This window comes from Gadus chalcogrammus, chromosome 12 (genome assembly GCF_026213295.1).
Source record: "Gadus chalcogrammus isolate NIFS_2021 chromosome 12, NIFS_Gcha_1.0, whole genome shotgun sequence".
Lineage (NCBI taxonomy): Eukaryota > Metazoa > Chordata > Actinopteri > Gadiformes > Gadidae > Gadus > Gadus chalcogrammus.
This window is the reverse complement of record NC_079423.1, coordinates 26853937-26866341: the sequence shown is the minus strand read 5'-3', so window position 1 is coordinate 26866341 and position 12405 is coordinate 26853937. Positions and strand designations below refer to the sequence as shown.

At 50.5% G+C, this 12405-nt stretch overlaps 1 protein-coding gene across 1 annotated transcript; it reads right to left on the bottom strand.

Annotated features, from left to right (window-relative positions):
- Positions 1 to 26: 26 nt before the first annotated feature.
- On the bottom strand, positions 27 to 12259 carry zfyve9b (zinc finger, FYVE domain containing 9b). The gene is made up of 17 exons (XM_056603282.1): positions 12196 to 12259; positions 10351 to 10760; positions 9718 to 10233; positions 8992 to 9091; positions 8260 to 8465; positions 7564 to 7687; positions 7157 to 7279; positions 6013 to 6168; positions 5318 to 5542; positions 4596 to 4678; positions 4398 to 4502; positions 3797 to 3947; positions 2174 to 2254; positions 1654 to 1816; positions 1251 to 1356; positions 959 to 1138; positions 27 to 765 (listed from the first exon to the last, which is right to left on the bottom strand). Exons 1-17 carry the CDS (start codon positions 12257 to 12259, stop codon positions 604 to 606), a joined length of 2955 nt encoding a protein of 984 aa, XP_056459257.1. The 3' UTR covers positions 27 to 603.
- Positions 12260 to 12405: the final 146 nt, after the last annotated feature.

Sequence of the window (12405 nt, the reverse complement as noted above, 5' to 3'; positions counted from 1 at the left end):
CATTCGATATCATTTACGTTTGGCCACTTTGCATTTAATGAGCAATCAAGAATTCAAATGCATCCAATATGAAAACAGTCTACAGGCATTCACTCCGAGTGCATCGCACGACTACGGAGTCCTAAGTTATGCTACTTCATGTCATTCGCTTATCTCGTTGATTTAGTTTAAGGTTTAGGGGCTGAATCCAGCCCCCACTTCGAAGGCATTCTCAAAATATTGGGTTGAACATGGGACAATGAATGCGACGTGAATGTATGCGACGACTAAAGTCCCTGCTGCAGCAGCAGTGTAGTATTGCTCTGGCCCATCGTAGGTCTTCAATTTTGCACAGATTGTCTGCTCAGCGATGCTGTAGAGAGGTCTGGGTCGGGCTCCTTTTGTCTCTGATCCCGTGGAGCAGATCGTCCGCCTTTCGACGAGCGAATGGCGTAACGGCGAGCCGCTTAGATGCCATCGGCGAGAGCCTTGAGATGGAGGATGGAGGTCGGAGGTCAAGGGTGGAGGGGAAAGTTGAGGAAAGGTCAAGAAGGATAGAACCCCCGCTACGAGCCAGAGCGCGGGCACACCCACCACACCGCACGGCGCCACACTGTCAGAGATCTAGGTGATGTTCTCCAGGATGTAGAACACAAACTCGATGACGACGGGGTGGTCCCCGCTGCGGCGTCGCCTGCTGTGCACCACGGGGATCAGCACGGCGTCCAGGGCGTTGAGGTAGGGCGCCGGCAGGGGCTGGCCGTTGCTCCCGGCAACAAAGCCAACCTCAAGAGAAAGAAAACATGCCATTGTTTCAGTGGCGTGAGGGGGAGCTGGGAAACTCCCCCCTCACACAACACATCGCTTGAAGTTTGTAGGCCTGCCGCTATTTGATAAATTTCAAAGAAGAAAAAAAACGAAACAACAATGAGCGAAAGTTGTCTGTTTTGTGAAAAGCAGCCTCTGATCCTCTTCTCACCTCTTGGGAGTCGAAGGTGACGCGGAGCCCCAATTTGGCCATCCCGTCCTCCTTGAGCAGTTTCAGGTGCGGGCAAAGCGCCAGGCAGAAGGCACGGGCGATCCGCTCCGTGAGCCGGCTGTGCTCGGCAGAGTCACTCAGACCGCCCTTTGGACCGGCGTCTCTTTGGAGGAAGAATACCTAAAGATACAAGTGTGAACACACACAGATAAACGCTGACTCTGTCCACACAAAGGCAAAACACACGACAAGCTCCGTTCCGATTTTGTTCCCCATATATCCATTGGCCCACCTCAGTCCAGCGGATGATCTTCCCGTTCTCCTTGTACTCAGACTTCTGGAACATCTTCATGCTGCTGACGGACTCCATGGATTTACCATCAATGGGGCTAATTACCCTTGGAAACAGAAGCATTGTGCGGTTTTTAATGCAACGTTCTTTGTTCATAATGCCCCGTCTAATACGCCCAGATCAACAAACACAACAACAACACCACCACCATTCATCAGCATTGGAGTAATAATTGCAGGCCTGGGTTTTACGCACACCTTCTCTCGTGTGTAATATGGGGCTATTCTCCTTGTTGGCTCGGACACTCCCTTCCATTGTGTTCTCTCCCAGTCATAAGTGTCCTCACAGGGGAGCTTCTCTCTCTCTGAGCACACTTCAAAAAGGTGAGACTGCTCTCCCTCACCCCTTGTTCACCACGCACTTCTCCTCCAGCCAGTCGACCCGAACGTGCTCCTGGCTGTCAGACTGGTCCTGCAGCCCGCAGGTGACGCTGTAATCTTTCATCTCTCTTAGCGCCCGGCGAAGGTCCGCCATGGTTTCCACGGTGATCTGCACCATCAACCCGTCTGTAGGAAGGGGGGTTGGGGGGGGGGGGTTGGGGAAGGGATAGCAGTACAGGAGGAACACACACAAACACAAAACAGAGGGACAAACTCGCACTCACACATGCACATGACACGTACACATGCCTACACAAGCGGTTAGTTATGAATGTATGCAGGCACACACGCAAAGACACTCACACACACACGCACACGCAGGCACAAACAGGTCCACGTCTTCTAAATGAAGCTTAACGAAGGGGTGTTTACATTAAACACATAAAGTAGGCATGAACATTCTAGAACTAGAGTTATCATGTAAGGGGTCACATGGGTTCTCTCTATGGGCTGGAGGGACTAGTACAGAGCTGCTCATCCTACCTTCCACGATGCTGGACTTGGCCAGGTATCCCGCGGATCCTTTCAGGGCACTACTGAATACAAAGAAGCAGGAGCCTGTGACTGAATCAAAGAAATAAAAAACAAACTTAACCAACGGTGAACATACAGTTAAGTAACACTCTTGCTACACTACCACTAGGGAACACAGAGTGCCCCCTAGTGTTATACCAGGGTTTATGCAATGCTTTTTTAACGTGATGACATTGGAAATTCATCATGGTGATTATGGCAAGTTAAGATTAGATCACTTGGCCTTCTACTCATGCCAAAAAGTTCCTCCCTTCTTTAAGGATGACTACCGGTAATCACTACCTGCGCCTTAACGACATGATGCATCTTAATGCTGGATGAAGGCGTAAAGGTAGTTGAGGTTTGATAGCTATAATTTGAGGGTAACCTGTTTGAAATGCCATAGCCCTTGGTCACCTATTAGGGAGTGAAATGCACTGTGAAAATATCCATTTTGAGTTGACTGCGCCTGCCTGTGAGCCAATATAGATTTAAGACCACTCCCGGCTAACTTCTTTATTTCTCTAAGATTGAAATGTTTATTGACTGGTTTATTTTGTCATTGACAGTTGGCAGGGGATAGGTCATATAGTCACTTGGCAGGCCATACATTAAAATACATTTATGGACCTGCATGACAAATCTAAAGACAAAGAGAGAATACATTTGTTTTAGAAGGATATGGACCATATACAACACAACGCATCAAACACACAGCATCAGTAAACAAGTGTAGGGACTTGAGGTGTTTGAGTGAGTGCATCGTAGATTTTTAGTATCACTTTGTGTATGAGGAGCATTATGTGCTGCAGCTGCAGTTAGGGGTTGGTCCATTGTTACATTCCTGCGATGGATGCTGTCACTGAGGATGTGGATCTGCTCACTGTGTTGTGTCCAACTGGTTGAGTAGAATGTGAGAGACTAAGGAGGACGAAGGTGCTGAGTGGAGTAATGCTGTATTTAAGAGTGATCATGTTTCGCCAGCTTAACAGGTTGTCCTTTCTGAGAACGTTGCAGTGGTAATAGCTACAGGGCTTTCCTGTCTAGTGTCCATACTGTTTGTTTATGTAGGGAGTCTGCTGGCTTGAGTGTAGATGAGTTGGCCTGTCCACTCCCCTGCTTGTTATACACGCATGTGATGTGTGCGAGAATCAAGACTTCTATAAACTTTGTGGCAACACTGTTGGACATCCGATATCTTGAACCGCGGAACAGCGATATACAAAAGGTATCTAAACTTCTGATCACTTTAGATATTTGAGCATTAGGTCATTTGACCTAGGCAGCACCGTGGCTCATGGATGCACAGAGTCTGGATTCAGCCTCACTTGACCGTGTCACCGGTATAGCTGCACCCCCAAACCTGTGCAGACCACTTATGTAAAGGCTGAACTAGATGGGTCCAAGTACAATCCCTGAGGGACACCGGATAGGGAGTTCCCGTCTGGATCGTACCTACCGCACCTTTTACAGCACCTCTGCCTCTTCAGACGACGGCCAGGTTTTGTCTGGGTTACCTCGCTGTGGACTGGAGGTGGGGGTGGGGTTGGGGGTTGGAGGTTGGGGCTGGGGGGGGGGGGGGGGGATGCTCACCTTTGCGTGGCTGGTTGTGGATGCTGATGGCCTGGGTCTGGTACTGGCCGTCCTCCCCCTGCACGCAGATGAGGTGGGAGTCGGCGGCTTCGTTGAAGCACGCCCCCATCGCCAGGACGTGCTCGTTAGACTTGTTTAACACCTTCATCAGCTGAGAGAGAGAGTAAGGGGGGGGCGACAGGGAAAAGGTTGGCTGGCTGGGATAGTTGACGAGGAATTCCGAACCTTTAACAATCTCACCTAAAGGTTATAAAAAAATGTGCCTTATGACCACATTATTAGGTATGAGTACGATCATGAAACGCTTGCTCAGGTCTTCTATTTACACGCATCTGCTTCCGCACACATCACGTCAAACCAATCAATGCTCCGGTGATCGGCGGAGGTTCGCTGGTGGCTACGACTCATTCAGCCACCATCAATCAGCATTCGTATTCACAAGTCCTCCACGTGACCTTTCAACCCTTTTAGACTAATTGTTTTGAATCAAAAATGTGTCAATCTGATGTCCATCGCTTCGACCCAAGTGCGGGAAACCCCTGCCATAACCGTAAGTGTTAAAGTGCATTAGCAGTGGTGATGTGGCCGCGTGGCTCCCTACTTCATTATGGCTGTCCTTTGGTATCTTGATGCAGGTCTTCTGGGCCTCCAGGTCCACAGTGAGGCCCGGCACTACGGGTAGACTGTAGCGGTAGTTCCTGAAATCCTATCAGAGCAAATGGGAATGTACCACTGGATCAATAAATCCATGGCATCTCGCTGCACTCGCTGATTACTCTGATGGATGGCGTCCACTTACCACCAGAAGCCTCATTATGGTGTGTCCCGTCTCGCCGAACAACGCCTTCCTGAAGCGCACGTTGAACAGAGGGCAGGGGTAAACTGGAACCACGAGGAGAGAAGGACAGAAGGACAGATGAACAGAGGGCAGGGGTAAACTGGAACCACGAGGAGAGAAGGACAGAAGGACAGATGAACAGAGGGCAGGGGTAAACTGGAACCACAAGGAAAGAAGGACAGTTGTGCATAGTGCAGGGGTAAACTTAGATCACAAGGAGAGAAGGACAGTTGTACAGCGTGCAGGGGTAAACTGAGACCACCAGTAGAGAAGGACAGAGATGAGGAACTATGTTCTGCTGAATCTTTCTCCCTCCTCTTTCTGTGTTCTCACACATTTTTATTTGTGATATGCAACCAGTGTTTGCATATCGTATTTCACAGACTAACACGCAAACAGACACACACACACACCAACACACACACAAACACACACAGACAGTCAGCAGTAATGCTTTCTCACACTGATCTGATCAGAAACAGCGAGTGTCGAGTGTCGACCGGTCAAATCAAAGACCCACGCGCACACACACACACACACACACACACACACACACACACACACACACACACACACACACACACACACACACACACACACACACACACACACACACACACACACACACAGACACACACACACACACACACACACACACACACACACACAATGGGCTGGCTCACAGCGGTACTCGGCGCCCAGTCGGAGCATGAGACGCAAGGGGAAGGCCTTGGCCCAGGCCAGCTCCGCTTGGTGGACTAGCAAGGCAAAGAGGTAGGGTTGGTTGGGCAGGGGCAGGCCCTGCAGCGACTGCAGGGTGGCGCCCACGTACAGGAAACCTGCATGCTCCTCGGTGCCCAGGAAGCTGCCGCGGAACAGCGAGAGGGACAGGTGCTTCACCACCTTCCCTGGGGACCACAGGGGACAGGGAGGGTGTGACAGTGTTGTTGGTGGGATGGGTTCAGTAGATGTTTGGGGATGAATTCATTAAAACCTGAGCGGTGAGATGTTATACCAGCAGGTGTGAGTGGGATTGGCCATCACAAGCCGTGAAAATCGGCCTCTTCTGAAGTCAAAAGTGGGTGTGTCCGCCTAGATGTGTGCTGGATAGATCAGCCTACTAGCCCACCTAGTGGACTGTAGCAAACGATGCTCATCTATCCGTCATTTAGGTGGACACGCCCACTTGTGATGTCAGACGAGGCAGATTTTCAAAACGGCTTGTAACGGCTAATAACACTGTATATATAACCCTGGTTGTATAATATGTCACCTTTAATACCTTTAGATGGGTTAGATAATCAGAAAGGAATATGTTGAATATGGTATATCAAATTGAATAAAACATTGCAGTTATGATAGTGGTTGTGCGTCTCACCTGTTAGGGCGTCTCTGTACAGCTGGATAAAGTGTCTGAAAATGTCTTTGGGAAAGCTCTTCTCCTCCGGCAGGCACTGGAGCAGCACCACCACCTCCGCCTGGCCCAGGGCATGCATTCCCTTGGAGGTCACGCACCAACACTTCCTATTTACATCTGCACACAATCACCACATAGCCCGGTATTGAATGTGGTTTGGTGGGTACTTTTACTTTGAAGCGCGACTAGCAAATCTGAGATTTTCAAAATAAAATGCCTTAAAGGGGACATATTATGTAAACAACACTTTTCCTTGGATTTGGGGTGTTGTTTTGGGTCTCTGGTGCTCCCACACGCATACAATCTTTGTGCCCCTCCTACGTAGGAAGGGGGCACACTTGAATATTACCTCCCAATTCCCCACTCCCCTCCAATCAGAGCATAGCTAAGATTTTGTGGACCAGCGGACGAGCAGCTCGGCGGCAGCCCAGCAGCTCAGCCGCTGAAGGGCAGCTCCGGCGGAGAAAGGGATTAAACTCCCAGAGCTGAGCTGCCGGAATGCCGCAGAGCTGCCCCCGCCGGACTGTCGCCGAAGCTTTCCGACTGCTCCGGCGGGGGTCCTCCGGGAGCTGAACTGCCGCCGAAGCTGGCATGTCCGGCAGCTCCGGCGCGGTGAGCGCGGCGGCAGTCCGGCAGCTCATCTCCCTGAGTACAATCCCTTTCTCCTCCATGTCGCGGTTCAAGGACTTCAGAGAGTCAAGGCCATAGTTCCTTTCCCCCAATTCTTCTCAACCATGGCAGAGATATCCCCCACTATGAGTCTTTACTTGTTGTGGAAGTACCAGAGCCGTCAGACGCAGTCTTTATGATTCATAATATCATCCAATGTGCACATACACACTAGAAATTCTGAAGGGACTGAAACAGAGGGGAATAGCGGTAGGCAAGATTTTTTTTCCTAAAAGCTATTTCCAGCAAACAGCTTCAAAAACATGATTTCTGGAACTCAAATACTATGTTTACTTGTTGGGAAAACACCATAATATGTATCCTTTAACTCATTTTTGCCCTTGTTTTAAAAAAACAACAACAACATTCTGCATGTATCCAAATATACTGCAGATGACCGTAAAGGTGGAAAGGATAAACAAACGATGTGACCTACAGTTGACCATCTTGACCATGGCTAGCAGGTTGGCGTTGAGGACAAACACCAGAGGTTTTGGCCGGCCGTTCTCCAGCTCCTGAATCAGCAGCATCTCAGAGGGTCTCTCCTCCACAGTGTAATCTGAGAGAGGCATGTGGCATAGAAACACACTCACATATACACGTTATAATACAGTATGCATTGATCTCACTTCCCCAATACAACAAAAGAGTCCGTCACCAATGCGGGTAATGTAACAAAACTATTCCCAGATAGTATGTCAATGGAAACCCTTTCATATGAATAAATCTAAACGGATGAAATGTAAACCCTGGTATAATGCGGGTATCGGCACCGCAGACAACAGATCCGTCGCCATCCCAGACTCTTCAACGGGAACCTCAGGTCAGGCCGTGCGCGCGTACCTCCTTTGACCCCGGTGGAGGTCAGGATGGGGGGCAGGCCGTCGAGGGGGATGAGGTTGGAGGAGCTGCTGATGTTGGTGCTCACCAGCGCGGCCGCGCTCCAGCCGTACGGCCCGCACGCCTCCTGCAGGGAGCCGGCAGCAAACACGGCCGATTAAATCAAGCTTTCAGGCCCATTCGGCAGGCCTGGACCGATGCACGCATGCAAAACCACCGATGGAGGGATCCCCCATTCTGCGTTCCTTCTCAAGATTTCTTCCTTGCTGATTAAGGGAGTTTTTTCTTGCCCTTGTGGGGGCTTGGGTCAGGGGGTGTCATAAATATTAGGCCTGTTAAGCCCTTTGAGACTGTAAAGGTGATTAAGGGCTATACAAGTATAATTGAATTGAATTGAATTGAAATGAATGCATGTGGGGGTGGTTTTGAATATTGCCAGAGCTAGACTGACAGGAAACAACTCAAAGTATGCATCAATGTTGAAATTACTCAATGTTAAAAGGTCCACCGCTCATTAACTATTGATTCACCATAAGTCAACCTACGCTCTTATCCAACGTGACCTGAGGGAGCAGGTCGGAGGTGAGGTGAGGTAGGGCGTGGCTCTAGCGGCCACCAACACCCCTAGCCACCACACCACCACATGTACGTATCTCTAATGCGTTAGCAACGGTAGCTTTTAGCACAAGGCCTCCCTACGTTAATGGCCGTTTCCTGAGGTCGCTGGCTCCGCCTCCTCGACTGAGGGGACGCGGCGGGACTGCGGATCGGCCCGCCCGGCGCTCGCCTCATCAGGGGCGAGAAGGTGGGCTCTCGGACGGGCGTGGTCGGGGCGGACTCGGATCGCCGGCGGGAGAGGATCTCGTCCGCGAACCACACCCTCCTCCGCCCTCTGGGGGGGCTCCCTGCGCACACACACACACACACACACACACACACACACACACACACACACACACACACACACACACACACACACACACACACACACACACACACACACACAAACAAACAAACGTATTACAGGAAAACACACACATGTACACACACACACACTCACAGACATATACACACACAAACACACACAAATGTACACAAACAAACACGCACACACACTCACACAAACACACACAAATGTACACAAACAAACACACACACATGTACACGTATAAACACATACTCACACACACAAACACACATACTCACACACATTAACACACACATACACCCAAAGATGATGTTAGGTTGAGCATTGAGAGCTATGTATGATACACACACACACACACACACACACACACACACACACACACACACACACACACACACACACACACACACACACACACACACACACACACACACACACACACACACACACAGAAACACTCACGTACACAAACATACACACAGTGAAAGATGCTGAGCACTCACTCTTCACAAGAGAGGAGTGACAGGAGATGCAAACCCTTCCCTCCTTCCCGTCCAGGTGGGTCAGCCTGAACTTCAGGTTGGAGCAAACAGCACAGAAGACCTCCACAGACAGAGAGACACACACACACACACACACACACACACACACACACACACACACACACACACACACACACACACACACACACACACACACACACACACACACACACACACACACACACACACACACACACAGATTAATACAATGCTATCGCACACTACTTCACACGTTGCGACTAAATCTCTCTCAAAAAGATAGTGGACACCCTGGACTTAAATACACCCCCTTGGCTGCTCGATCATTTCGGTCAATACTGAAGTCACGATTATTCTAACGGTTATTTTTGAGCTTGTAAACATGATGCATTTATTCAGCATTGCTCTCAAAAAAGCACTTTGTAACTGAGAGTTTGGAAATTGCCCCTTCAAAAATACCCAAAATGTTTGATGAGAAAATGTTCAAATAATTTTCTATTCAATAATGTTTGAAAAATAATGTATCCATAATATGTATGCAGCTGGATCTAGCAGAAATAATAAAGAAATAGCCACATTTTTTTCAAATCGATTAGATTAGTTTTGAGGTCGTTGGACCCAAAAATCTAAATCACAGCCAAAATCGGATTAATTGCACAGCCCTAACACCTCCATAAACAATGGACGGCGGTCTCGTACGTCACTCACCTTCCCGCAGGCGCGGCAGTGGTGCCTCCTCTTGGTGAAGGTGAACTTCACCTGGCACTTCATGCAGACCTGCGCCTGGGCGTCAGGGACCCACAGGGGGGCCACCTCCCCCAGCACGGCCCCCCGCTCCCTGGACAGGATGCTGGCGCGCCCCAGCTGCCTCTCGTTGTCCGGGTCCAGCGGCGAGGAGGACGCCACGACCCCGTCGGCGCCCTCTTTCTTCTCCTCGTCCTGTTCTTCTTCTTTTCCCTCGAAATCTTCGTCTTCTTCCCCGTGCCCCACCTCCGCCGCTCCGGCTGCGTCCACCTCCGCCTCTCCCTGGTGGTGGTGGTGGTGGTGGTCGTCATCGTCGCAGACGGTGTCCTGTGGTTCTCGCTCGGCATCATGGGAGGGGAGTGAGCCGTGAGCGGAGGACGAGGAGTAGGAGGAGCTGCTGTGAGTCTCTGCACCGGAGGAATGCTGCTGCTGCTCCAACCCGCTCTCCTCGCGCTCTTTCTCCTCCACCACAGAGTCCTCCTTGGAGGGCGGAGAGCGCAGCCCCGCCTCCTCCTCCTCCTCCTCCTCCTCCTCCTCCACCTCTTCCTCCTCCTCCTCTTCCTCCTCCACCTCCGCCTCCTTCTCTTCCTCCTCCACCTCCTCCGGCCAGCGGGCCTCGGCGGGGCTCAGGTTCACAGGGCTGTCCGGTCTCAGACATCTCTCCCCCCATGCGGAGATGGAGCTCACGGTGCAGGGCCCCTCCTCCAGCTGCTGGATCAGCCTCTGGGACTGGCTCTCCAGGTGGGGCGTGCCGCTCTTCCGGTGGCCCTCCCGCCCGCGAGACTCCCGCGCCTTGGGCTGCGGCTTCCGGTAGTCCGGCTCCGGCTCCTCCAGGCACCGCACCGTCGGGCCCTGGGAGGTGGGGGTGCCGGAGGACGGCGAGTGGGCTCTTATCTGATCGTAGCTGAGGGCGGGCTTGGCGAGGTCGCCGTCTCGCAGCACCAGGAGACACGGCCTGCTGAGCCAGTGGTGTTTGCTGTCCATCAGGGAGGGGGCGTCGCCTTCATCTGTTCAGAGCGGAGCGCCGCCGTGTTCAGAAAACCATGAGGAAGCACAAAACATTAATCATCCAAGCGCCTGGTAATGAAGGCACTCCAGGTCTCCTGTGTTAGCACAATTCTTCGGCTGCCTCTCGTCTCACACACACACACACACACACCCACACACACACACATCGGCTTAAACGCATGCTAATAATGAGCCATTAGTGGGAAACGCCGTCTTCCCATATGTAATGACCATTAAACAATATGGGGCCATTCATCAGCTTACCTCACATCCACCCCTGCCTAAGAGCCTTCAGTGATCCCTGGTTCTGTCTTTAGCCCGGGGCTGCCCTTGAGAGGTGCCTGGGCTGATTTACACCCCAGCATAACATTACCAGAGTTCAATGAGAGGGGCTGCTCGCTCTTCTTTAGGCCTACATATTCATGTCTGATTATTGTAATAACAAAAAGAATCCCTGCATGGGTTTCTATTCCATAGTTTGATGTGATGTTGCTTCAATGAACTAAATATCTTGTATTTATCTTTGTAATAATGTCATACAGGCATGTCATGTGTGATAGGAGGAGGCCTATATGGATGCAGCAAGGGGATGTATGGATAATCGGCGACCTTAAAAAGCAAATAATGATAGAGATGAAGTCGTATTCCAACTTTATTCTAGATCATTAATTTAGCACTTCAATGAAAGAAAGTTGAACAGAAAATACAAATATCAATTGAATAATGAGAAAGGAGAGCTGATGTGCGTTAGGCTTAATCAAACCTAGGCTGTTTTGCTGAGATGACTCCGCAGGGAGCCTTGATGACGGACGGCGGGATCCTACAGACCAGTTCTAATGCCTCCCAACGGGGACTGGTCTTTCTGTAGCGTCATGGCATTTGGCTTCAGATATAAAATGCGGGAAATCACTTTACTAGCCTACCACAACCCTGCAAGGTGCACGACAACGCGGGGTGCAAAAATATAAACATAAAAACTATCAACTAAGAACTGCAATGCAGGTGGTTAAAAAATCCACAGCCGTAGCCTTCTGGTAGATGAACATATGATTTGTTATCGCCGATGCTTGCTCAAGCAAGACCTGACTGCGCTTGTTTCGCGGGACAGTGACGCATACAGTTTAGCGTACACGTGAAAAACCGCCGCTAAATCCGCTTGCAAAAGCGAGCACGGCAATGCGACATTTGCACTGCTTATCAGGCAAAACATATTCAAGCATTTCGCTGTTAGGTCTTCTCTGATCAGTTGAACAAGTCCAAGAAGGATACATCATGCCTTCATAGGCGCACACCAGGATGTATGCGAATGCATCCGATTTCAAGATGCGGTCTCTGCGCGCAGCGGAATGCGAGATCAGCGTTTTTCTATCACAGCCAGACGCGCAGAGCCAACATCCGATAACGACGGGATCTGTGAATGAATTTAATTCTTACCCTCAGTGATGGATCCTAAGAGGCTCTCGTTTTCATCGTCCCGGGTAGTGAAGAATTTGAGCATTTTCGAGCCTATAACGGGTACAGGCTGCTCTGATGGAATACCGGATTCGAGCAGCAGTGCCTCGCTCTCTACTAGAGGGTGGGATGCTTTCGCCCCTCTACCCCTCTGTTACCCCCTCCCGCCCCCATGTGTCACTGCAGTTCTTA